Raw genomic sequence first — 27,095 nt, 5'->3', positions numbered from 1 at the left:
GTTCTGTTATTACAGTAAATCTGTTAGAAGTGTATTATAAGCTTAGAAATCTCTTGAATTTCTGCATAGAGCTTTACAGTAGTTCTAAAAGGTTCAAATTAGTAAGACTTATAGATGTGTCATTTGAAATGATTGGAATACTTGGTTTTATCTTTCACAGCTACAGGGGAACAGAAGCAAGGTCTACAGGCACAGCCAACATCAGCGCTGCCACTGACTCAGCCGCAATCTCAGAGTCAGCCGCAAGCCCAGCCTCAAGGGCAGAATCAGAGCACTCAGCCGGTGCCGCTGGCCCAGTCGCAGGCACCTCAGCCAGCACTTCAGCCTGAAACTCAGACCCAGCCTGAATCTCAGACTCCGGCATCTGTTGACTCTCCAGTCACTCCTGAAGCACAATCGTCTAAATCTCCAGTTCAGTCGCCAGCACAGACCCAGGCTCAAGGGCAATCTCCAGTGCAAGTCCAGAGTCAGCCGCAGACTGCAATCCTTCCACAAGGCCAGTCCCAAGTCCAGCCTCAGCAACCAGCTCAGGTGCAGACTACAACCCAACAACAGATTCAGATGCAGCCCCATGCTCCCATACAAATTCAAGCTCAGCTGCAGCAATCACAACCTCAGGTTCAGACTTCAGTCTCAACCCTTCCAACTACTCAAAGTTTAAATCAGGTTCCTGTGCAATCCCCAACTCGTCCTCAGCTGCAACTTCAGCAGCCTCCAACAAAAGTTATTACAGTGCCTCAGCTTCAGCAACAAGTCCAAGTTCTCTCTCAGCTTCAGTCACATGTTGTTGCTCAGATACAAGCCCAACAAGGCAGTGTGCCCCAGCAGATCAAGCTTCAGTTACCTATTCAGATCCAACAAACTAGCCCAGTACAGGCTCACCAGATTCAGAATGTGGTAACAGTTCAAGCAGCTAGTGTTCAGGAGCAGCTGCAGAGAGTTCAGCAGCTCAGGGAGCAGCAACAGAAGAAAAAGCAGCAACAGATAGAAATTAAACGTGAGCACGCCCTTCAGGCTTCTAATCAAAGTGACATTATCCAGAAACAGGTAAAGTTAACAGAAGGAAATTAAAACTTAATGAATGAAACCAATCTCATTTTAAATGCCTGTTCTTGTTAACAATGTTAATACATTTGATAGGCAGTTAATTTGATTCTTTCAAAGTTAGTGCACGATTGCTTTTGGCAATTTAATTAAATATTCTAAGTTAATTCAGCACATCAAGTCAATTGTACCATGTTTGCAGTCTTCTGACACCTTGATTCAACTTACCACTAGCTGCTGGGACAATATATCTTTATTCTCAGTTCAGGAAAGATAGGTTATAGCTAGAGGAGAGCTGATGTTCAGAACACATGTACAGTACTTTCATTGCCTGCTACAGGAAACTGAGGTTTCAAAGAGGTATCTGAAATGTAATGCTGTTGGATGGCTGCGAGGCTTAAAAAAACCCATATATATATGAGACTCTTACCATTTTTTAAAATAAAACAACCAGTCACTGAAGAAATACTGTCAATTTACATTTAGTCCCTAGGTTTAAACTCGACATAAGCAAAGTATCCTACTCTGTTTGGGGTGGAGGTGGTGGTAGTTTTCAATTTCATTTTCAAATTATTGCTTTAAACAAGCACCGTCCCCCTGATAAAATCAGTTTTATTTTGTCACTGAAAATAACACTTAACTTTAACTTAGGAAATGTCCTGGTTCTCCCAGTAATATTATGAAATACTGGCTAAAGTTTTCATATTTTATTTTGGATTCTGTATCATCCTACAGGTGGTTATGAAACAGAATGCTGTCATAGAACACTTGAAACAGAAGAAGACACTGACTCCAGCTGAGAGGGAAGAAAATCAGAGGTGAATGTGCATCATGGTGCATCTTTAGATGTGAAAGTTTTACATTTATAAGATCTTTTAATGGTGGTATAAGAAAACAGTGATTTGTAAAAACCTGCTTAGAGAAATTTTGCTGTTTTAAAATTGCTTAAAGTAACTTCCATAGCAATGTTCTTAACTCTAATTGAATCCTGTATACGCTCAATTTTATTTTGATTATATGTTTTTAAAGTGAAATGTTATATTGCATGTGTTTGGAGCTGGCCATAGTTTTTAAATTCAAGGTAAAAACCATCCTTAAAGGAGCACAGAATAGAGAACTAATGGTTCTGTTGCAAAAAGCCTGTTTTTTGTTTGTCCATTATCATGGCAATTTATTTCCATTCTTGTCCGCTGTACATTCCACTCTACAGAAGGAATTGAAGAGTTGGAAGATAGTGCTATTCGACAAAGTAGGAGATTTTATGCTTGAAGCTGCTAAACACAAATTTGGAGTGTTTGTCATTGTCTTGGTGTTATTTTGACTCCTTTTCACTCATGCAGTTGCTTCAATCGGATAATCACAAGTGCATGTTGTCAGATAGAAAAATAATAGTGTTTTTTATAAAATTTTGATCATCAAATCAGGGTACAAGCTTAGTTGATTACAACAGTATCACTAGGTGCTACTCGCTTAATGTTCACAGTTGTATGAAGAATAAGATGTATTGTCATATACTCTGCCTTTAATGGTGTCAGACAGCCTAATTAGTATTTAGACTGACAGAAGTCCACTTAAAAAAAAGAGTTCTAACTAGTTTGGTTCATGGTACAGCTGACTTTGTCTCATTGATTTTTTTTTTTTTTCTTCTCCAAAATGTAGTTTGGGTATCTTACCTGGAAAAAAAAAAAAAACAAGTAGATATAGCACAGGTTAAAAACAGCAAAAGAAACAAAATTGTATGGCCCTACAAAACAGGTAGCATATTACATATGTCATCAAAATACAGATGTGTATCAAAGACAGTGTGTCTGAGCCTAAGCCTGCAGAGTTAGCAGCAGCTACTTGCCCTGGCCATTGCTATTTTGTTGTTTGCTTTCAGCTTGTATGTCAATGGGAGTTATTTTTCTTGGTCACTCTGTCAACAAGAAGCATTTAGTTTTCTAGTGGGTTTGAGATAGAATGGGAAGGAAAAAGTAAATTCAGAAGAACAATTTCTAATTGAAATATAAAGCAAAATAAATGAAAATTGCAGAACAAGTGAGCAGGAAAATAGATTTATAGCTGAGTATACAACCAGCAGATGAAAAATCAACCTTGATTTGTCATTAGTGAAGAAATTTGGAACTGTTTTGTAGTGAATTCTGTACACTAAAAAATATTTTTCAGTCCTTATGCCAAAACACAAAACCTTAGTAATTTTTGGTGGTCACTGGAGGGTGGAAATGTATGTTTTAGAAGAAGTTACGGGCTTACAACTTGCTTTCATTCTGCATCAGAATAAACAAAATCCATCTCTTTCAAACATGTTTGTGGAAGCTGAACCGAGTGAAAATAGCTCTCATCATACTAAAGCCTAAGCTTTGTTAGGAGTTTTATAGGGGAAGGGGAAGAATGGTTAGTACTTGGATCAATTATATGAAACTGGGACTGGCCCTCTTGAGCCTAACTAGGGCCTTGATCTCTCCCAGTGGTGTTCTAGTAAACAAGTCTGAGTGGGAGCAATGTGTGTTACTAAATTTACCTTGTACGTCTCAAGAAATGTAATAATTTAGCTTGCAGAGACTGAAGAATTAAATGATTCTGTATTCTCAACTGGGATTAAATGGGCAGCTCAGCACAATGTATTTTTTCCTTATTTCTTCCCCAGAATGATTGTGTGCAACCAAGTGATGAAATATATTCTGGATAAGATAGACAAAGAAGAAAAACAGGCAGCTAAGAAACGAAAGCGAGAAGAGAGCGTAGAACAGAAGCGTAGTAAACAGAATGCTACTAAGCTCTCAGCTCTGCTTTTCAAGCATAAAGAACAGCTGAAAGCTGAAATATTGAAAAAAAGAGCACTTCTGGACAAAGATCTACAAATTGAAGTGCAGGTAAGGACAGTTATTCTCAAAGACTAATTTGATTTTAAGCTGGGGAGAACACTTGCATGTTAATCTTTATTTGTTTGCTCGGTGAGATTTTAAGGAGACGTAGAGGATGAAGTTCTGGTTGTGGATGCGTGGATCTCTGCGAAGCCAGTATATGTCCTCTTTATGCTTCTTGTTTTTAATCTGGACTGAAATTACCTTGTTTCCTGAAACAGCTTCTGATAAATTACAGCCAGTGGATCTTAGTAGGCGAGGAGTGTTGTCCCTCAATGTTATGTGACTTGTAGGTTAAGCACATTAAGCAAATAGCATATTTAAATGGATTTAATTATTTTCTTGTGGTTAAGCATGGGGACTTATGTCTAGATTTTAATCCTGTCCCGGAATAATCATATGAAGTGCCTCCCTCTCTATTTATTCATTTAATGTACTTCAGGAGGAGCTAAAGAAAGACTTGACTAAAATTAAGAAAGAAAAAGAAAAAGCCCAGGCAGCTGCCGCTGCAGCAGCAGCCGCAGCTGCTGCAGCCGCAGCTGCAGCCGCTGCACCACCACCACCGCCACCACCACTGCCACCACCACCACCACAGCAGCATGCAGCCAGCGTCACCTCCTCCTCCTCCACCACAGTCCCAATGCCAGTATCCTCCCAGAAGAGAAAGCGAGATGAAGAGAAAGATTCGTCAGCTTCCAAGTCCAAGAAAAAGAAAATGATTTCTACTACCTCAAAGGAAACAAAGAAGGACACAAAGCTTTACTGCATCTGTAAAACGCCTTACGACGAGTCTAAGTGAGTAGTGAACACCATAGCCTTTTACTGTGTATTCTTAGCTTTAGGTTTAGTATTTAGCTGTTAGTGCAAGGTAGTTCTAGAGTTGGAGATAAGAGTATCGGGTGTTATTGCAGTGATCACTAAGGTATAAAGAATAAAGTCTCTGTTTTCCACTAGCAGTTTCAAAACTATTAACATACTTGATTTATACTATTGAAGTACGTGATTTATATTTTTACTTGTTTGCATGTTTCCATTGTATGACCTTTCTGTCTCACATGCACATACTCTTTTTTTCTTTTTTCCCCTCCGCTCTGTTGTTCTTTCTTTTGCCGTTTTGCCTCTGCCTCAGAAGCAAGTGACAATTTGGTTTGAGCAATTTCTTGTGAACAAGTAGCTGATGTTCTTTAGAAATAGCTTTGGTACCGTCTTCCAAAAAATGACTTCTTATTGTAAGTCAGTAGCCAGTAAAGAGGGTTCCAAGTTACTGGACTGCAGTTCACTTTGGACAATGTTTCAGGTAGAAATGGTTTCCATGTGTTAAAATTTACATCCCAGGGTTGATAAAAAAATGAGTATGTAAACATTTCAAAGTGAAACCTGCAGTTCTGTGTCCTTTGATTCTGACTGTGAATGAGGAAAAATATTTACACTACGTACAAAGCTTGTGAAGAAATTTAGTAAGTGGTGGAGTGGAAGATTGAGTGGATTGCAGGGGGATAGGGTTATGCATTCCTGCTCAAGCTAGAAGTGACTAACATCAGTAGTTAATAATGGTTAGTATCTGATAGCTGTGTGGAGGTGTATGTAAAATAAATTTGACTTCAGACCAATTTCAAGTGAGTATGTATCGGCTCAACAAGTGACAATACCAAAAAGTATTAATTGGTGCCATTTGGTGGTGGTTTAAATGCTGATAACAGAAAGAAACCATAGGGATGGAGTAGTTCTTTCACTCCAGTACCGGTGGTTCTTTCCAAATTTAGGGCCAAGACTCTCTTGAGGTTCCTTCTAGCCTTTTTTGGTTTTTAATATTTTTTTTTTTTAAATGGTGTTGAGGTCCTTGGGTTTTTTTCACCTTGGTTGTTCAGCAGCTCTGCCCATTGCAGCATTACATCAGTGTGGGAAATTGGACTGCTCTCTGTGCTGCCATTACTAACCGCAGACTTGTGATGCCCTGCTTGTTAATTCACTATTACTTCTAAGGGATGTCACCAGTCTCACTTAAAGAATGTTGTGTTAGGCTGCCATCCAGTAAATTTAGGATACCCTGTTCTCATTTTTTGTGATACTGAGGTCTGTGTCTTACTGCTTCTGTTGTTAGTAAGTGATAGAACTGTCACAAAAAAGATGAACAAATTCTGTGAGCGAAAGGATTCGATTGTCAGACTAACTCTTTCTGTTGACGCTAGTGGGCATTTGAGTAAGCCGATGAAAAATGTGGTTATAGAGTGAATTTTGTTAGCCTGGATTGAGAACTGTGCTTAAATGCACAGAATAAAACTTCAAGAAAATGAAATGGTAATAACTTAGTAGTATCCTTAGCAATATGATTCAGTTCTGCTGCTTTGCTTTTTGTGAATTCTAAATGTTATGTTCTTACAAATGATGACTGTACTGTTGAACTACCTTATCCTTTCACTATTTGGAAAAGGATTAGTCAAGTTTTAAAACATTTTTCTGGTAAACTTTTTTTTTATTATTTTCAAATATATAAAGGCATCAGATACTCATCTTTGTGCTGATGTCTCTTTTCTACTTTAGAAAAGATGGATGTGCTGCTTGAAAAGCTAATTTGTGGTATATTATGAATACCCTATGCATTTTTTAGGATGTAGTAAATCCTCAAAAGTCATTCTGTGTTGTGTATTTTATTGCAGATCTCTTCTGTTTAGTTCTCCTTTTGTGATACTCCAGGGTTATAGGGATTTGCTCATACTGTTTTCGAGGATGGTCAGTAAGGGTATCTTTCTAAGATTCCTACTTAGATTGCAGCTTATTTGTTAAAGCATATGTGACACTTGTTCCACATTTTAGTGGCAAGGTTTTAGCATCTACACCTAGACATAAATGTGCTTCCACGTCACCAGGAGCAGACACAGTCCTTCTTGGGAAGAGGACACTGGCTGAATCGTTGTTGATAGTTGTCAGGAGTTATATCGATCCATTCTTTGTGGAAGGTTGGCTTGTGTGATTTCTTTTTTTTTTTTTTAGGATTTGTCTGACTGAAAATTAAGAGAAAAGGAAGGATCTGAGTATCCGGGGCGTATGCAGAGGCCCAAGAAATTAGAGATGCTTGTTTTGTGGAACATGTGCTAGCTGCTGTCCCGTTGCTCGTGTGTAGTGTCCAGTGGGTGGTGCTTGCAGACTGACGAACTCGGGTGGCAGTAATTCATGCAGCAGCACATGGCAGGTGGTCTCTGAAATCTGGGAAGATCGAGGTTCAGAGTCAGCTTGCTTTTGCTTAGGCAGAGAGAATGGATGTGTAACTTCGCCCATCTGGTTGATTGTCACTAGTCATAGGTATGTTTTGAGATATCCATACACAAAATGTCAAGCATCCTTGCATAATATTTTACAGTTTTGTCACGTCATTCTGTGCAAGGTCCCATTCACATGATTCTGTACCTGGTTCCCTTCACTTCGTGTCATACCATACCTGGTTCCGTCACATAGCTGTGTCTGAGAGTAGACGTTATTCTCTGAAGAATAGTCCACATTCCAATTTGTTGCAATTTTGAGTAGTTTAATATCTGTTTTTCAGTGCGTTCCCCCCCCCCCAAAAAAAAAAAAATGACAACCATGTCCTGATCCCATTTTCTTTCGTATCATGTTATACCAATATGTATTCTACACATGGCTGGTATGCATGTTCTTCGTAGTATACTTGTAACTCCTAGTTGGTGTTTGCGCTTTGCTTTTGTTTTTTAAATTAACTGAGACCTACATTTTCAAATCTTAAGGAAATGTTTCAGTGGCTTTTGAGCTACAGTTTTGAAAATGTAAATCTTTTTCTTTGGCCTTGTCTTTTTGTGCCTTTTACAGTTTTTCACACACACATTGGAGACATACATTTTTAGCCCAGTTTTGTCAAAGTCTGGTTACCTATTGATGTGCATTTTAATGAACTGTCAATTTAAAATTGACCCAAGTGACCTTACTGACAGTATAGCTGCAGCATGAGATGTTAGTTTGTAAGGATAGAATGTTAGGAAGCAGGGAAACCGAGACAGAAAATTGAAGAAAGTAGGCCAGCAAGAAAGTGCGTCAGAGAGAAATGCAGGGAAAAGTGCCATGCCATTTGAAATGACAATTACATTGTCATTTTCATTGTGAATACTTTTAGGTTCTATATTGGCTGTGATCTTTGTACTAACTGGTATCATGGAGAATGTGTTGGCATCACAGAAAAGGAGGCTAAGAAAATGGATGTGTACATCTGTAATGATTGTAAACGGGCACAAGAGGGCAGCAGTGAGGAATTGTACTGTATCTGCAGAACACCTTATGATGAGTCACAGTGAGTTCTGATAAGAACCTCTTATTTAATGTTTAGGTAGCAAACTGCTCTGACTGTGGTTACCTGTTCCTTGCAAAGAAAAAAAGAAGTTATTCTGCATATGTTGTATTCATTTGTAATACAAATTGCTTTTCAGTAATTGTCTTCCTCTCCAAAATATTTCTATACAGTAAATGTTTAGGAAAAGTGGAGTTTTCAGGGTGGTCAAAATGTGTTGGGCTTTGTTTTAATAAAACACCGTGTGCTTTAAATTGGGATTGATTTTTTTTTTTTTTTTTTTTTTTAACAAGGGATGGTTAGAAAGCTTAAAAGACAAATGTAGTATTTAGTGGAATTTTTTTTTTGTGCTTTAGTCTGATCTGGATAGAAAGCATAATTCTAGTGTGGGGGTATATGGTTGGTATCTTTTACTGTAAGGCTTTGTGTCATAGAATACCCCTTCTGTATTCAACTACAAGACTGAAGCTTCCGTATGAAAAATGCTTGTACGGAGTGAAACAGGAGCCCTAGTTTTAGTCCACTTTGTGCAAAACGTACCTTGAATTGTTTTGGAATACTGGTTGGGTGAGACTTCTGGCATTACACTGTTCCTTTCAAACTCTAAAGCAGAGGAATGATTTTTGAAATCTTGATTGCTTGAAAGCGCTAGTATAAAATTTAGGAACTAATTTCGAAATGGACTGTAATTTAGCCTGTTTGTAAATACAAAAGCAGTTTGAATAGTGTAATTAGAATTTGTCTGAAATACCACGTTACACTGTTGTATTTAATTGTGCCAAGTATCTGCTTGTGTGCAGGGGATTGCAGGTTTATGTGTTTAAATGTAACCTTTAAATTAAATAGATTGAGTCACTAACACTGTTTCGGATCTTGCAGATTTTACATTGGCTGCGACCGATGTCAGAACTGGTATCATGGGCGCTGTGTTGGCATTTTACAAAGTGAGGCAGATCTCATTGATGAATATGTGTGTCCACAATGTCAGTCCACAGAGGATGCCATGACTGTACTCAGTCCACTCACTGATAAAGATTATGAAGGTTTAAGAAGAGTACTACGTTCTTTACAGGTGAGAATAAGAGTGCAGCAAAGAGGAGTGCTTTTTTACTGTGTAGGACATACCTGGTGAGTCTTGGAGTAGGTTTTGATTTCTCTTCCAGTTGTCTGAGACTTTTTTAAAAAGGAAATAGCAAAGCTCTTTTTTATTTTTTGTGAGAAATGCCACTTTGTCAGCTGCAAACTTGATTGGCATTATTATGCTAAGGAATCTTTACAGTAATTAGTAATCACAGCTTCTGAGTTAGTGAAACTAAACAATCTCTTCAATGGAAGGCTTTTAAAGGAAGCAGGTTTACTTAAAATACCAAAAGGCAGAGTGTTAGCCTAACTAAACAGGATATAGAAGATGCAACGTTCTGTTCTCAGATTAGTTTGATATGATTTCTGATCTAGGCTCCTCTACTTTAATCTCAGAGTTACTGATTTCAGTAGTGTTCTCACAGAAAGCCGTTACCAGCATGTAAATGATGGCATCCTGATAAAAAGAATTACGTCTATCTGCTATATTTCTGGCTTATCAGTCACTCCCAAATATGTCTTTTCCGCTCTAACTGTAAAGAATTTTCAAGAATTTTGATATAATTGTGTGGTAACAGAAATCCTAAAATATCCATATTTTGCGTTGTTCTACATTTTACAGACCTGAATGAAAACAAATTAATTTTAGAGTACTTGAAAGTGAAAACAGTGGCCCATTTCTAGGTGTGAAGTGCCCAGCACTCAGTAAATTCATTACATGCTTTCCTATGCAGCCTGTTTAGCACAGTATCCTGCTGTCTCTCAATTTCACATAGTTTCCTGTTTTGAGGATCAACTGCTCAGTCCTTGACATCGAGGTTTAAAACTTTAGAGGTCACCAGATGAGAACTAGTTACCTTTTCACATAACACTGCACTTCTTTCTTAAGTTCAACTCCAGGCCCTAACAGATAAAAGTATAATGAAAATGTTTAGCTACTAAATAGTGCTAATTTAACTTAAATTTTTTTTGTAATTATATCTTGTTTTTCCAACAGGCTCACAAGATGGCATGGCCATTCCTAGAACCAGTAGACCCCAATGATGCACCAGATTATTATGGTGTTATTAAAGAACCAATGGGTAAGTGTTTCTGAGCAATAACATGAGTGTGTAGATTTGGGGGTTTGAATATCAAATTAATTACCTGCTGACCATTTCCATCCAGGCATCTTAAAGATATGTTTTGCAGAATACAGTTTTTGTGGTCAGGGAAACTGAGACAATGTGATTTCTCATTGATAGATTTAGAAGTTCATGAGACTTAATATGTCTACTTCTAGGCTGACTCCTTAACCCTAAATGCTGTCAGTTTAATGTATAAAATGTGAAATTCAGTGCAGCAGTAGGACAGAATTCTTGTAAAATTATTTGTTTCAGGAGGTCAATTTTGCTATGTTTTGTTTTGCTTGTTTTTCTTCTTTTTCTGCATCAGTTCCTCCTACAAAGCGTGGGGTGTGTACTCTAGAGTTTGAGGAGGAAGTGGTGCTAATGCAGTTAAGTGTGACACACAACTTAAGATGGAGTTAAAAATGACGTTCATCTGACTTGCTTATACTAAATTTATATATAAATATTAAATTATATGTAATTTGTCTTTAAATGTACATGAACAAGAATTGTTTCAAATCTTGTGTATGTGGGGGAAAGAGAAAGAGGAGATGCTGTAGCTTTATAGTGTTTTACTCTGACCTTATTAGACCTTACCAGTTAGCTAGGAATACGGTGGACTAACACTTGAACGTGAGACCTCTTAGGAAAATCTACTTCCTGCACGAAATGGTGTTGCTAAATAAATGTTGTTCCTTTCCTTCCAGTTACTGCACCAATTCCTTTTCATATGTCTCAATGAGAGCCAGCATATCATTTGAGCTTTCCCACCTACTCCTTACTGATCCTAGAAATAGAGAAGTTAAATTTAGTATCTTGGCAAAATGGAGTATTTTGACTGAAGACAATATTTACTTAGAAATCATGTCCTTTTCTGTTCCAAAGTTTTGGATTGTGCTGTTACGAAAATGGTAAACAACTCCTATTCCGTGGGGTTAAAGTTTATAAGGAAAGCTCAAATAATAATATAGTGAAGCATATGATGATTGAATGTATTAAACGAAAGTGCGTTTAGCCCCTTCTGACTTAAGTAGCAGGAAAATAGACTTGTAAGTATACAAGTAAATATATGGAAAATACACTAGTTAATCCAGGCCTATCTACCCTTGTTTTCACACATTCTGGCATTACTGGCGTGTCAAAGCAAGCACTTTAAGGGCATTTTGCAAGGGCAGGTCATTGTTTTTCCAGCTAAGTGTGACTATACATTTAGTCAGCTATATTTATAATTGGCAGTTCTCATTCGTCTCCCTTTTTAATTTACATTTGCATTAAAATAGGACAATGACTACTTACTTCACCATTCTGGTCTCATTAATGTGTCTAGTCAGTAAGAATGAGAGCACTAGCATTTTGCATGATCCTGCACTTGAAATCTCTTTCATCTGTGCCATGTGGTAATGTGCATATGGCCACGAAAATTAATTCATTCAAAGCAAGTAATGAATTCAAATTAAAAAATAATCAGGTTTGGATAGCTGTTACATGTACATATATGACTGTTGGTCTCCATGAGGGCAGTAAAGAAAATAAAGTACGAGTAACTGAATCCAGACTGACTTTTTTTATTCCTTAATTTCTTCAGATAAAGCAAATAGCTTCCTGCAAAAGACCCAAGTTTTCCAAGGTCATTCTGATACTTGCATTTTAATTTAGATGCACACAACATATTCATGCAGAAGTGTTTATTCTGAAGGAGACCTACTGGTGTCACCATGTCACAACCAGCATTCCTGGAAAAGCAACTAACCTAGATAGACTTTCTTTCCTACAGTCTTCACAATGTGAACTTCTGTTGAGGATGAAAATGTCTCATTTTAATAACCTTTGGTTTCTTTAAAGACCTTGCCACCATGGAAGAAAGAATACTGAAACGTTACTACAAAAAGGTCACGGAGTTTGTGGCGGATATGACCAAAATTTTTGATAACTGTCGTTATTACAATCCAAGTGACTCCCCTTTTTACCAATGTGCAGAAGTTCTTGAATCATTCTTTGTACAGAAACTAAAAGGATTTAAGGCAAGCAGGTAAGCTAAAGTGTTCTTAATCATAGATGTTCTGTTGTCCCCTAAAATCTCCTTAATGCTTTTATAAGCTTACGTTGCATTCATACAGGGATCTGCCTCTCCATGCACTTTCCTGGAAAACTGCTTTTCTTTTAAAGGAAAAAAAATCTGTTCTACGATAGCCAGCTGTCATTTTCTGTCAAAATTAAGGCTTAAATACGATTTTGTGGAGGTTACTTTGTAATGTGTGTTCAAAATGAGTTGTTAGATGCAAATTTGGGCAGTATCATAAATGTAGAAAATTTGAATGACATTAAGTCATTACTGCAGAAAACTTAATGATTTCTGTCAGGACAAATACTGTGTTCTGAGTTCTGATAATGTTCTGCTGTGCAGTAAATAATTTTCAGATGCTAAAAAGAGACAGTCCTTCCATGACACTTACAATCCAGTGAAAGAAATTAAAAGACTTTAGTTTTTACTGTTTCTCTCACCTTTCTATAATTTACCATATTTGAAACAGAGAATAAGTAAGGTTTAAAGCAGGATATGGAAAACTAAAGACAGTCCAAAACTTACTATTTAAAATTAAAAACTTTCTTTTTTAATGTTTTTCTGTAGAAGGATCAATGTAGAGTATTTCCCTAACATAGACATTTCTGAAAAAGAATATGGAACTCTACTACACATTTTTCTATTGCTTGCTATTCTGTCTAGTAGAACATATATGGGAGTTGTATGGCACTAGACAAATTATAATGTGGTATTTAGTACAGCTGTTCCTTAAACCAGCTTACTGAAAACGCTGACGGAGTATACAGATTTCTCCTGTATCACTGCTGTGTTCCAGCATAAGCCAACTGGAACCGAGTTACAAATGTTGGCTGCCTTTCAGCATTACTCAGAAATTGTATATGTGTAGTAGTTAACTTTGTCCGTCTGACTGTAACAGTCAAAACTGTAACAGACTGCTAGTCTAAGATATTAATGCAGGATTATATCCATTTGTAATTACCTAAATTGAAAGCTTTACTTTATATCCATTGTTGTGGAAGCTATCTAATTTTCTGTATGCAACAAGAGTAGGATTGATAAGAAGCGATGAGATCAAATGAATTAGTCCAGCATTTTTCTTTCCAATTTAATACTGTATTAATGATTTTTATCAGGTAGCTTTCAACTCATGTTTCTGTCATCTTGCTTTAGCTGGTTATCCAGCATTCACTGCTTGCACACTAATTTCATTGCTGCATCTTATTTGTTATTGTTTTTCATTTATACCATCCATGTTCTTTCTTTTCTTGCAGATTGTGATATCTTTAGTCTGAACTTTTTAACTGGAATCAGAACTGGATGTTGGGGTCACTTTCTTTTATTGTACAATTCGATGACATTAAACTGCCCTAAAAATCCAGATCACTTGTCTAAAAAGTAAATGTTGGGTTTTTGTTACCAGCAGTCATACTGGTACACATGACTGTATTAACAAAAAAAATTGTCCCATTCCTCAAATACTGTATTGAGAAAAATGAAAAATTCATCGTGGAAACCATGTATTTTATTGTTTTATTTTCAGTCACTAATAAAACTGTGAATGTCAAAGAGGAGTTTTGCTGAACTCTGATTAGCAAAAATGTGATTTTAAACATGCCTGTTCAGTTTTTTCTGTTAAGTTAATCCAAAGACTTCTTGAATAAATTTAAGCAAAGTACACCTTATTATAAATATTCACAATTAAAAATGTCTTTTTGCTTTCCTTTTGATGGACTACTATTATGTAAATACGAGAGACTGATTTCAGGCATTTTGGAATATTCCAGTGACACACTGCATTTTACAAGTACTGAAATATTTGTATACTGTAGGAGAAAATGTGCTTAAAATTCAGAGACAATTATTTCAAGTGTTCTTTTTTCTGGAGGGGGGAAAAAAAAAATGGAAGCAACATGGTGGTAATTCCCTCATTGTGATTTACCCTTGGCAACACCTTGCAGCAACTGTGTTCTCCAAAATGAAGGGTGCTTAATTCTTCACTTTCTTCTGTATTCTGCAGGTCCCATAACAACAAACTGCAGTCTACAGCTTCTTAGAGTTCAGCGTGTTAACCTAACACACGAGCAAGAATCTGGTTGTCTGAAAATTTTTAATTAAGAAGCCAGATGTTTTTAGTCAGGTTATCCTGACAAGACTTGATGTAAACTGCGTTTTTATTGGTCACAACAGTCAAATTATATTCTTGGCTTATTTTGTCCAAAGGACAAAGAAATAAAAATCAGCAGCACCACTTTCTTGTCAAGATCAAATTGTTGTACTATTGTGGCAGAAGCAGGAAAACTTTGTTTTGTTGAAGGAGAGAGAGAAAGAGAGCAAGAAAAAAGATACAGTAAATGGGGTCACGTTTAACTCCATGGAAATGCCACGTCTGTTCTTCAGTGAAGAAGCTGGTTTAAAGTCCACACAGAAAACTTTGACTGTATTTATTTATTGTTGCAAAAAAGACGCTTTTTTATTGCTGCCCTCATTTGTCAGCTAATTATTTTTTCTTATAAAATCCAGCCCCGGTTACATGTAATCCATTCTGTATCTTAACATGATTCCTGTAGGTAAAAGTACAAGAAGACCTCTAGATGTCTTTTCTTTCTATGAAAGGAGCTGCTATGTACACATGTGCACACACACAGAACTGGGAATCAACAATGAGTTTATCATTCATGGTAGATAAAAACAATTAAGCTTGCATAAAAGTTGGGCTAAGTGGTCATGGACTACAGACTCTGTTGCCTTGAGTATAACAGTACAATTTGTCATTTACTCTGCACCAGACTGAAATGAGTAAAATCTATTTGAAGGTATCTTGTTTGTAAACATTTGTCAGATTCTAATTTTTTTCTTTTGTATTAAAATTCAAAATATGGATGTATATGAAACAAAATAAATGGAGATAATTGTTCTCCCCACAGATGTAGGTGTCTTTGAGTGTGCGCTAATATGTCTGTAACACTTTGGGGATCTGTTCAGATATTTCAAGTAATAGGGGAGGGAAGTGGCCAGGGAGATTGGACTTTATTTTGCTCCAAAGGTAGCGTTTACTGCGTTTCATTCTTAAGCAGCTGTTATGCCTTTATAAAATTTCTACAGTGGTGCCAAAATTACTGTAACAGATAACGTGGTAGGAAGTATTTTGTGAAATGTGACTGCCCACTGCTGAATTAAGTGATATTTTGCCAAGTGCTCTAGGAATGTAAAGTACCGAGTGTCAGGATATCTCTGAAGGGCGTTCTGGGCTGCGGCATTGTTTCCTGTGTGAGGAGCACTACTGTGAGGGATGAATTGAAGTCACAAGAAGATGCAAATTGCAGATGACATTGCTGTTTCTTTCTGATCTATCGCTTTTTCACATTGCGTATATAAATGACTCGCTCATACGACCTGTCTGTAGTTCATCAGCCACGGTTTGTACGCGGCTCTTCAACCCTTTGACTAGCTTTTGCACTAATTCACCGTTAACTTCTGTTCTGCAGTGACCTGGGATTTACCTGATTTATGGATAAGCTCCTTTTGGGTTTAACCTCACACCTTGCTATGCAAGAACCTCTTCTGTTATTTTTCTTAAAAAGATGTTGCTACTGACCACTCTTTCTTACACTTACAGGCTCAGGTGTACAGGTTCTTCTGGGGTAATTTTATCTAATAAAAACCCGTGGTTTTTTGTACATACAAATGTTGTCATTTAACCTATATGTGAAAATTAAAAATAATTGTTCAATGTGAAAACAATAATCCATTTATGCTTCTTTAACTTTAAGAAGAGTAGTTGCATTTAGGTTATGTTGTCCTTTGACGTTTAAAAAAATGCTGCATATTGTATGCATTGTGTTTTTAATGCAACGAGGGAAAATCTCAACTTTTAACAGCATTTGAACATATCCTGCATCTCATCGACACGGTATTTCTGTACTATTTATTCATATATAAATATATATGACATGATTTAAAACTTTCCTACCTGTAGGCAATAGATTGCTATGTTTTTAACAAATTGTGGCAAACTGAAGAGTACTTTTTTTGTACCTTATAGGACACATCATCCTAGACAAATAAAGTAATGTGTTTGACATTGATTTGGTGGTGTTTCTAATGAAACATTTGATAACGTTATCGTATCTAGGTCTTGGCTTTGCCAGATTATATATACTCAGTGAGCCAGGTTGATTAGGGAAATAATCCATACATACAATTTAATTGTGCTGAGAGCCTTTTTTAGTGTTTTCAATTGCCATTGAGCATGTGGAGGTACTTTTCTCGATTTTATTAGTGGTGATCTTTTATAGTTAAATGGTGTTACTGAAAATACATCACTTGTAATTAACACACACCTTTCTTAAGAGCATGGTAAGTTCCTGAGATTTGTGATTTCTGTTCAGTCATCCTTCTCTTTGTGTTTTTGTAAATTATTGCAACATTTGTTTCAAAATGGTCATATATTGTAACACAGATTTTGATGATGTGAGCTGTATCTGCTTGATTTTCTTTTTTTGTCTCCTCAAACAAATTTGAAGCAATTATCCTTGGTCTAGATTTAGTTCATGCAAAAGTTAATGGGGATTTAAAGTAAAATAAGAAGTTGGGCTTACCCAAAAGCTTTGAGTAAACCCCTGGAGAGACAGGAAGACAATATTCCTGTACAGCTGGATTTCTGTGTATTTGCTGTAGAATTTTCATGCTTATCCTGCTGGGGAAAAAATGATTTATTGTAAGGTATCAAAATTGCCATAGCAGCTATTGCATGTAAGTGCCATCTTCTTTTCAGTGTGATTAGGGCTGTGAGATTTTTGCAATAGCGAGTGCAAGACTCTGGAAATCAACTTGAATTGGTAATTTTTTTTTCTTCAGTACATTAGTTAGTGTGTTGTAAGGCTGGTAAAAAGTCATTATGCTCCTGCTCCAGCTGTATTTCACAGGGACTGTCAAATACAGTGGCTTGTTGCTCAGCTGTTGTAACATTTTAAGGAGTGAGCTTCCATCCAAGCCACAAAGGAAGGTAAGAGGCCTTTGTAATGCAAAAAGAGAACACAAATTGCTCTTCAGGCTTGCTCCTAGAGCTATAGCGGTATGGAGAGAGGGGTGCAGACATTGTGTCAGTTACTGGGATTTTACGTGGGCTTTGGATGTCATTAACACTGGTATACTATTATTTATCTCTTCCGAGAGACAATCAAAATGAGATATAGCTGTGGATGTTATTTTTGTACCCACGCTTTGCCTGTTTCAGATTACGATAATGTCTTGGGGGTGGGAAGGGTGTTTAGTTGCTGTTCTGGGCAAGTGGATGACTGTAGGACTTGCCGGTTAGTCCCTGACTTCAGTTGAAAATAGAAATGAAGAAACTTGAGATGCACATGTAACCCTTCCTCCTTCTTTCTCCTGTCCCTCCCAGTCCACTCCAGTGCTTTGATTCGTTGCCAGGAATGGTCATTCTGCCAAGTCAAAAGCCCCCTCAGAGTGTCTCAGGAAAATTCCATCTATATATGCTGGGCTCCATGCAAAGTCTTTCACGTGACAAAAGTGAGACAGTGTATTTTTTAGATAGACACAAACTACAAGTAAATTTCTGTCCTATAGTAACTGCCTTTTGGATCTTAAAATGTATGATGTTTGCTCTTAGTATTTGGCTCCTATTCCATATGAAGGAATAGTTCATACAGGGTGACTTGCCACCCATCCACTACTCTGTAGCTTTTCAGTGACACCAAATCAAGCTGCAGGTGTGTATGACAGATAGAGCTGTGTTAGAACTACCTTTGTGTCAAAACAGAAAATGTTAATATAAGCCACTGCTTCCTGGTCCAGGTCACATCATGTGTTATCACTATATATATATATTTTTTTTTTTTTTAAGCTAGACTGCATTTTTGCCTTTTTAATATAAATATATATCTTGAAATCCCCAGCTGACTTGTCAAACAAGGAGATGCCTTTGTTTAATATCATTATGTAAGCCTTCTGGATCTTCCAGTACCCAGGAGACAGTGAACCCAGAACTCCATGAACGTTTTAAAGACCTACGATTTGTGAATACTGACACAGAATAGCAAACAAAAAGATCCCCTTGCAGCAGCTTCATAGGTTCTTATATCCCACCACATTAAAGGTACTAAAAGATTCTTTGATTCAAAAAGTAACTTTACTGATGTGCAGGTACAAACTTGGTAATATTTCTCATGGGAAGATGACATTCAGTACAGTTAAGGACTGAACTTTTAAGGAACTGACAGTGTAAGCAGGCATACAAAATGTGCCTGCAATTGTTTATTTTCCATTCCTTGGCATGAACTTGTGTCGTTATTTGTAAGCCTAATTGGGCATTTGTGTTGTGCAGTTACTTGATTTGCTTTCAGTTAGTGTATTCATATATTCAAATAATTACATAGCAATTTTGTATGCCTCGAAAATCCAGCTCTGTTTGAAGAATGATGTAATTTTTAAAAGTAGCATGGACATGTTTGAGGATACCAAAACAATACAAAGGATACTTAGTTTTGTTGGTTTCTTTTGAATCAAGTGCATGTAATACCTTAGGCAGAGTTGTGTGAAAACACAATGGACACCCTCTCTAGGTAAAGCTGTGGTATCATCTAACATTTGTTCAAGGTGAAGGGTTTGAAAGCACAGTTACTTCTTGTGTACCTAGAACAACGCCTCCAGAGTTTTACTTTACAGTTACTACAGATTATTAGGGGTGCATGACAGCAGGGGAGGCAATAATACCCTGTGGCTCTGGAAACAGCTGGAGCAACTTCACAACCAGTTAATGTTCCCTAGACTGACTTTTGTGCTAAACTTCACAATATATGGGTACCGAGGTCAAGACATTCAGTTAGCGTTCACTAAGCACAAAGGCAAGTGTCCCATCACAACCACTTTCAGACATGAGAAGAATTACCTCCCACTGTTGCTAAACCATGGCCAGGTTTATTTTGGTAGGTGAATTCTGCTGCTGCCCGTGTCCTAGTCGGAGGCTGTTGGAGCCTTATCTACATTTAGTGTGAGCCGCCTGCACTTTGCGATTCCTCTTCCTGTTGAATCTCTTCACGTAGCTGCTGCTACTTCGAAGCAAGCCGTCCCCTGGCCTCAGGCGCCCTCGCAGGAACTGCAGCAGGTTGGCAGGGATCTGCCGTCTCTTGTGGTAGATCCGACCCATCACAATGTATCTACTGCCTGCAAAATAAACAAGATTCCTGTGCTATGAAGAAAGCACTGATTCGTTCACTGCGCTCGCTCTAAGGGCAGCAGATTTATGAATAGATGTGAAGTTGCACCCTGCGGAAATACATCCTGAACGTGTGGCTTAGTACAGCAGCACCCTGAGCTTCAGCGGGACCTGTGGGCTAGGCTTGCATGGAAATAACAATTTACTGTGTTGTATTGCAATTAGAAGCCTTTCAGGGGAAACACTAGTATTTGATAAACTTGCATTTAGAAGGAAAACCGGACTGCTTATAAAGATACCATCTTAAGCTCCTGGTTTTTTGGTTTGGGGTTTTTTTTTTTTTTTGGCAAACCTAAAAACTCTTGCAATCATTTGGGAACTGGATAAAGTTAAGAAAGGACTATGCTGCTACGTGACACAGTTGGTTCTCCTCTGGAAATTGAGAGAAACTGGGGGGAAAGCCCTCCAGCTTAAGAGTAAACAGATTTTTTTCAAAATATTACAACAACCCAGGATAAGCCTATTAAACTACAGCACACTAAAATTGCACTGCATGCAGGAGGAAGAATGGAATGGATTTAGCTGGAATTATTTACCAAGTTTAAAGTCTGGACACGGTTTACTGCAGTTTAAAGTATCCACAACTAGAATGTGAACTCGAAAGAAGAAGCCATCAGGAGTAATATAGAGGCGACTCATCTTGTATAATCCATCGCTGTTTACCAAAAGCGTAATCAAGTGGACTCCATTCCCCAGTCTTTCCATGTTATAAACAATTCCATTCACTGCTGGTTTAAGGGAGGAAGGGGGAGGGAAAAAAAGCAAGCATTGGGTTACATATCTTGGTGGCAACTCAGGGTATATATGAAGACTCTCATTTAAAATGCTGTAAAGTGTCAGCAGAAATTCTTTGGCTCAGTAGTAAGCAAGTAGGAGTTGCTTCAAATAATCACATCTGATGAGGTCATCACCTTCAGTTTTTGCTAAGTTACTAACCTTATGCTTTACAGGTCTGATGTTCCTTAGCGAAGTTTATAAAATGTTTCAAAGAAAGTGATGATTCTAGTACTGTTTTCCATCCTGATATGTAAAAAGTGGACATATTTACCTAACCAAGTAAAATTTTCAAATTTAAAACTTCACAATGAGGTCCAAAGCTAACCTGCTAATGAAACGCTTCAGCTTTTGAAAGAAAAGGCCCTTGTCATACCAAGAGGCAAGGGCACCAAGCAGGCGGTGTTGTACACTCGGACAATCGCTTCATGCTGTCCACCCAACTTCTGGTTTTGACAAGTGCAGAGCTGACTGTGGGAATCATAAAACACCAAACGTGTTAGGGGCAGGTGAGGCAAAGAGGATGCAGTCATTTATTCTTCAGTCTGCACTGTAAATGTAAAGAAACGAACAGCACTGATCACTGGAATGGAACCTTGGCTGAATTGTTGCTCAGACTGTTTTTCCTACTTGTCTTTTTCAATGTAAGAGATGAATGAGACTGCTATTTGTTAAAGGCTGAAATACACAGAGGTCGTGTCGCTGTAAGACCTACGTTTGGCAGGAATGCAAGAGAGTGGTAAAAAATAAAGAATATAACATTTGTAGAAAGGACTTCCTGACTTCCCCATTTAGAGAAAACAGATGTCTCTTAACGTGTTTATATTCTACAAATGGAAACATCTGTTACCACTAGGCATGTATTTTGCTTATCTCTTAAAATACTGTGAGAAAAAGTTGGTATCTATTTCACAACTTCATAAGCACAAGGCAAGATTTGAGTCAGAAAATGCTTGCTCTTAAATGGTACAAAAACGCCAGGCTGTTTTCCAACATTTTTAGCTACTTCAGCTTGGACACAAGGACTGAAGACATTGAGCCTTAAGGAACTTCAGGGAGAATCCTCTACACAGGGAGGATCTGAGTTTTATTTTTGCTTGGTTCTCCATTTTATTTTAATTTGAAACTTTAGCCCCCAAAATCACAAACTTGCTCTACATAGTAAGAGGTAAGTAACACAGCTACAATGTTTAATCTTAAATTGGTCTTTTCAGTTCTGTTGACCAGCAGCAAGAACACTGTCTTCCTCCCAGGAGTGGAAAGTAGAAGAAACAGAAAAAAGAGCAATGGTAGCCCAAGGTAGGGAAAGGGTAGTGTAAGACTTGGTACTGTTTGTTGTAGTACATTTATGAAGAGCTGTGATGGGTCCTTTTAGTGTACTTAGTAATTATTTAACATAACGAAATGGTATCTTAAAAGCAGAAATGTCAGTAGTAGATGAACAAAGGTGGCCTCTTCACGGAGGACACGACTTACCGAATTCACTCGCGCAGTAGGCCTCTGCTTCGTCTCTCTCCTTCCTGCACTCGGTCAGACATGCCTTCTCCTTCTCCCCATCTAGAACAGGCACACACACTGAGGGACAGCAACGGGCCCTTTGTGGGTGTTTCAGCCAAATGAGGCCACCCAACCTTTGGAAAGTTCACGATATCCCTCACCAGAGCAATCTATCCCCTTACCTCTCTTCAGCACGCTGAAGTGGTACGGCAAGCTGGACGACTGGCGGTTGGTGACCCAGGAGGGTTTGGTGATCTTTTTGAGGGGATCAGTATGTTTATAAGGGATTATCTTGCCTGGTCGGTTGGAGTGATCCAGCGCGTTAGGATCATCTGACTCCACTGCTCCGGAGTCTGGAAGAGGATGAGTCTCCACTAAGTATGTCATCTTCTGATAGGAAGAGGCTGCGTGATGGAAGTGAGCTGACACGCTGTTGGCAGCCTCGGCCAGTCGTCTGTCTGCGGGCTTTCTGTTTGCGTGGTTGAAGTCAGAGGAGGCAGGAGAAGGCCCCTCTGTCAGGCTCTCCGGAGGCAGGGCTCCTCCATACTGTAAGAGGTGTTTCCTCAGCCCTGTGCTGTTTTCTAGAGAAGGTTTGGTGTGTTTCTTTTTGTCTGATGAGAGGGAGATGATTTCGGGAGGTGGTGGCCGCTGCAGGTTGGCGGGAGGCAGAAGCCAGTGCTCTGTGCCATTCTCGCCAGCGCTGCTGGTGCCCCAGGCTGGCACTTTGCCTTGGCCAGGTGCAGTGTCTTTGCTGAGAGTCTCTCTGGGCTTCTCGGCGTAGGGCAGGGATCCTACAAACAAAAAAAAGGAGAGAGCAAATTAGCATTTCAATTTTTTTGGTCCATGTGCTTCTGAATGGGAAGTGCCTGCCGGATTTGAGGCTCTAGTCTGTAAGCGAGGCCTTCAACGGTAAGACAATAAAACTGATCAGGAGTTCAATGGATAAAATATAGTAGAGCTCCTCATTCTTCTATACTCAGACATGGAAGGCCCAGTACAGAGAATGCAGCTGTGTGAGCAAAACACAGGAGATTTGCATTTTTACTTTATTATTGTTGCAAATTAAAAACATGACTTATAAACAAACCCTTTTCTCAAAAGCCTGAATCTCCAGGGAGCATTGGAGGAAACAAGGTTCACATTGCCAGTTGGGATGCTTGTTTAAAAGACCATGACAACAGAACTATTTGGTTTTCCCATCCATGGGATGCCTTATTGACAATGGCATCTGGACTCTTCAGCAGTTTTGGGCTTTGAACACTACTGAAAAGATCTTTATCCACAGTTTTGGGTCTCTGACTTTTGCACTAGAGTTGTATAGTAGTAGTACTATAGTCTGGTAGCTAGGCTATTGCTGCTGAGTAACAATTATTTCCAGGCTTTTCTTAAGTTGAGAGGACAAGGGTTGAGAAAGACAGGAAGTGTCTGGGACTCTAGTGAAAAATTGAAAGGCTTAATGACATTGTTAACACAAGCTGGACAGTCACCAGGCCTTCATTTATACCTTCACCTTGATCACTTGGACCTCAAAAAGCAAAATGACCTTCCCTTTAGCCTGGGAAGAGAGAAATTTCCTCCTGCAGTTCATTTTTCTTTTACTTTAGTCCTTTACTGCATGCCTTTAGTTAGCCAGCACAGTTTTAAAACAGTTCACCCACACACAGCCACTGTCTGGGTGTTCACTGTCTGTGGTTAGCATCGTGTAGGAGGCTGATCCTAACTCCTTATGTGAAAAGAGATACTTGACATACACAGATGAACAACGTCCTGGTTTATCTTCTATAACTGACTCAACTGCTGACCTTGCCACTTCTCCCCCTTTGCTCTCACCAGCTGTTGTCATGGGAAAGATTCCCTGATATTTGGGCTGGCCACACGTAAAGTCAAAAGAATGTCCATGAAGAAAGGGGTGGAAGAAGTCCAAGCTAAAGAAAGTGATAGGCAAGGGTGTTTTGGAGATGGTTCAATATGAAGCTGTGAATTCAACAGGTGTTTCGGACTTGGTTTTGTAAGTACACTATTCTACCAGTTTATCATGCCTTCTCAGTCATGGATCGTAACAAGAAAGAGTTTATTTTTCTCTACTTAATCTGTTTAGGACCTTGAGGTTTGTTCCCCTGGATCAGTATATTCTTGTCTAGCTCATGCAACTTAAGAAATATAACTACAACATAACCAGCTCCTAGACCTCTCCTTCCCCATGGACTAGATGTATATCTTATTTCTGTACCATCAATCAGGTACTAAAAAAAAAATATCTGGGACAGCTTGCTGCAGGCACACATGTTGAAATAAATTAGAAATCTGGAGTTTACAGGTGAAGGGAAGGAGACTAAAAGGGAAAGGTCAGATAGAAATAAAAAAAAAAAAATCCCAGATGCAGAAGCAAGTCAAACTTCAATTGCTGAAGGATGGCTAGCAGGATTCATGGCACCAGCTCGCTGCCTGCTTTTGGCAGGTGCTCTTAATTCTTACAAATGCTGACAAATCAAATACTGCAATGTACATTCCCATCCCATAAACATGTTCAAATGTTTCTTTCTTGAACCCTTATGTGATTACTGCTACCGCTTGCTGAAAAGACCTCAGCCGAAGAGCGCTGCTCAGGCAAGAATCTGTAGTAATGTGTTTAACCTCCCCTGATACCAAAGGCAAACATGCCCCAGCCCCGCTTTGAATGTTAACAGACTTACCGGCCACTGAGCTGGAAGATGATCTAATGACAAAGCAGAGGAGCCAGAACACTTGGGTTGTCATTTTGAAGTAAAGTTTTTCCAGACTCAAAATGAACTGGAGTCTTTTATGCCCTTCCCCCGATTCATGCTAATGAGAGGCAGCCTTAGGGGAAACAGGAATCACTCCCTGGACAACCCACTGGAGCAAGACCAAGCTGCTGCTGGCCGCCCCGCTAGCCTCCCACTAGCCCTGCCCGCACGGACACCCCCCTCCCCACATACACACGAGTCTATACTGCCTGCAGTCACCCGCTTTTTCTGTGAATAACGTACAGATAGGTGTTTTTAGCAACAAGATTTTTATTTGAGGGGAGGGTCTTGCTCCCTGTGGTGTTTTTTAGAGAAAATCGTACAGAACAAATATGGTTTCACTCGATATGGACAATTACATTATAAAGTGCGATTGGCAGCTGCTGGAACACGCATTACCCCTGCAACTCAGCTTCTGTAAAGGACATGTGTTACAATGAAACATATTTAGGCATTTCTGGCCACCTCCAGTTATGCAGCTGGTAATCTTTTAGTTTAAGGCACCCTTCCCAGTGATTCTTTTCAGACTGAAAAATGTAGTAGTTACTGTCCAGTCCGAGGGACAGCTCTGCTGACCCCAGATAAAGTTTTATCTTTAAAGTTGTATTTGCTAAAATGAAGAACTCTGCAAATTTTCACACACCAAGCCAGCTCTGATTTGGATTACTGAATTAAGTAGGCTTATTCCTACGCTCACAACTGAAATGGGTGACCTTATTGCTAGACAAGATTTCCATTGTGACAGTTTATCTCACTAGGTGCTACTGGATGTCGTGAAAGTTCGTGAACTGGTTCACACTTTTAAGGTGCAACTAGCAACTTAAAAACCCCATCAAAGCACTATATCCCAGCTCCTGAAACTCCCCCCCCACAACAGATCTGCTCATCGGTAATACCTGTGTCATGCAGCTCAGCTACTGCCTAGTTTAAGCACCGTTTTGTACCGCCTTAATTAAGCAGTTTAATACAATTCTTGAAAGTACAGGGCTTTATCTCGCACAGCTGTGGATGAAGATTCAGAAAATTAGCCAGATTAGTGTGAAATTTCAACACATCTGTTGGCGTGTTACGTTACTACTGCAGCATTTAATCCTTATTATCCTTTGTTATTTTAAAGATTTTAATTCCCAAAGATAGCTAGTATAGAAATAGGAATTTAAACTAAGGATGGGGCAGAGGTGAGCTCTTATGTCCTTCATGTACCTCATCTGCCGCTCAACCAGCGCACGTACCTGCAGCGAGCGAGAGGAGTCGCGCGTGTGACATGCTCGTGCTGTTGAGGGTTGTGCTGAGGATGGATGGATGGATGAATGGATGGATGGACGGATGGACGGACGGACACAGGAGTGTCCTGCAGGCCTTCTCTGCTCCAAGGAGTTTGCTGTTTAAATTGGCTGGTGGTGTAACTCAACCTGTATTAATGCATATCTCTGTATTAATGGGTTTCTCCAGGCTCTGCTTGGACAGGAGGTTGATTAAAAGGACAGGAGGAGCGTTTGGAGTGTTTCTGCCGTTCAGGAAGCTACAGGTATGGCAGCAGCAGCGCAGAGGGGGAAAGTTTTCCGAGCAGGACTCCCTGGTCTGAGGGAAACAGGGATCGAGAGCGCAGTGCCCGCGCCCCCCGCCCCCGAGAGGCGGCGGACAGCTGTGCTGGCAGAGCAGGAGCTGCTCCGGCTCCCGCGCGTGGCCACCACAGCGGCTCTGGAGGAACCACGGCGCGGCCCTGCGGGGGCACAGCGCGGCCAGCCCGCCTCAGGTCGGCCCCGGGACCGGCACCTCCCGCCCGAGAACCGCCTCCGGCTCGTTCGGGCTCCCCGCAGCCGGGGGCACTCACCGCGCTCGGCCACAGATCTGCGGCGGCCGCCTCACGCCTCGTCCTCCTGCCAGAGGCGGGCCCCGAGCGGAGGCGAGCCGCTGCCGCAGGATCCCCGCGGGAAGGAGCGAAGCGGCGGCGGCGGCACCGGGCTCGGTGGCGCCTGGGAAGAGCCGCGCTGCCGGCGGGCAGGGCAGGCGCCCCGCTGGCAGGGCGGCGGCCGCGGCTGAGGGAAGTTGAGGGCGCGCTTGGCGCCCGCCCCGGCGGCAGAGCGGGCTGCGGGATCCACTTCGGGTCCTCCCCACCGGCGGCTGCAGCAGCGGGCGGGCGCGGGTAAAAGTGTCGGGGGGGGAAAACACCGCGCTGCGCGGCGGGAGACGCTGGGCAGCCTCCGCGCGGCCGCAAAACGATTACGGTACGACCCAGATGGGACTCGAACCCACAATCCCCAGCTCCGGAGGCTGATGCCTTATCCATTAGGCCACTGGGTCACCCAGCAAAAGCTGCGAGCGCCGCGCGGTAAGAGCCCCGCCCGGCCGGCGCGGGCTCCGCCCCTACGCGAGCCTTCACGTTCTCT

General features: G+C 40.0%; 2 protein-coding genes and 1 non-coding gene across 27 annotated transcripts in view; 1 reads left to right on the top strand and 2 right to left on the bottom strand.

Annotated features, from left to right (window-relative positions):
- The window catches only part of BPTF (bromodomain PHD finger transcription factor), a 56,591-nt gene extending 41,233 nt beyond the window's left edge, over nucleotides 1–15,358 (top strand). For 10 of the 23 annotated variants that reach the window (XM_074847440.1, XM_074847435.1, XM_074847437.1 and 7 more), the window contains 9 exons: nucleotides 161–1,047; nucleotides 1,780–1,862; nucleotides 3,692–3,917; nucleotides 4,351–4,703; nucleotides 8,032–8,205; nucleotides 9,082–9,274; nucleotides 10,280–10,364; nucleotides 12,234–12,420; nucleotides 14,453–15,358. In XM_074847440.1, the coding sequence (XP_074703541.1) occupies nucleotides 161–1,047; nucleotides 1,780–1,862; nucleotides 3,692–3,917; nucleotides 4,351–4,703; nucleotides 8,032–8,205; nucleotides 9,082–9,274; nucleotides 10,280–10,364; nucleotides 12,234–12,420; nucleotides 14,453–14,489 (2,225 nt within the window). In that variant the 3' untranslated portion in view covers nucleotides 14,490–15,358. Of the gene's footprint in view, nucleotides 1–160; nucleotides 1,048–1,779; nucleotides 1,863–3,691; nucleotides 3,918–4,350; nucleotides 4,704–6,899; nucleotides 7,206–8,031; nucleotides 8,206–9,081; nucleotides 9,275–10,279; nucleotides 10,365–12,233; nucleotides 12,421–13,706; nucleotides 14,160–14,452 lie in introns of those variants that run through there. The other 13 variants (XM_074847454.1, XM_074847453.1, XM_074847448.1 and 10 more) reach the window with 6 other exon arrangements.
- A 554-nt stretch (nucleotides 15,359–15,912) lies between these two features.
- Nucleotides 15,913–27,090, bottom strand: C21H17orf58 (chromosome 21 C17orf58 homolog). Of its 3 annotated transcripts, XM_074847460.1 has the most exons (6): nucleotides 26,540–27,090; nucleotides 25,938–26,117; nucleotides 22,123–22,731; nucleotides 21,920–22,000; nucleotides 20,206–20,397; nucleotides 15,913–19,617 (listed from the first exon to the last, which is right to left on the bottom strand). In XM_074847460.1, the coding sequence occupies exons 2-6, from the start codon at nucleotides 25,969–25,971 to the stop codon at nucleotides 19,430–19,432; spliced, it is 1,104 nt and encodes a 367-aa protein (XP_074703561.1). In that variant the 5' UTR covers nucleotides 25,972–26,117; nucleotides 26,540–27,090; the 3' UTR covers nucleotides 15,913–19,429. The 3 variants fall into 3 exon arrangements, with proteins under 3 accessions (XP_074703561.1, XP_074703558.1, XP_074703559.1); XM_074847457.1 differs by lacking the exons at nucleotides 25,938–26,117; nucleotides 26,540–27,090 and adding an exon at nucleotides 24,634–24,708; XM_074847458.1 differs by lacking the exons at nucleotides 25,938–26,117; nucleotides 26,540–27,090 and adding an exon at nucleotides 24,634–24,708 and having other exon boundaries at nucleotides 20,206–20,394.
- Nucleotides 26,937–27,009, bottom strand: TRNAR-CCG (transfer RNA arginine (anticodon CCG)). The gene has a single exon. It is a non-coding gene; the product is annotated as a tRNA-Arg (tRNA).
- Nucleotides 27,091–27,095: the final 5 nt, after the last annotated feature.

This window comes from Strix aluco, chromosome 21 (genome assembly GCF_031877795.1).
Source record: "Strix aluco isolate bStrAlu1 chromosome 21, bStrAlu1.hap1, whole genome shotgun sequence".
Classification (NCBI taxonomy): domain Eukaryota; kingdom Metazoa; phylum Chordata; class Aves; order Strigiformes; family Strigidae; genus Strix; species Strix aluco.
The sequence above is the reverse complement of the archived record's forward strand: the minus strand, read 5'-3'. Positions and strand labels throughout refer to the sequence as shown.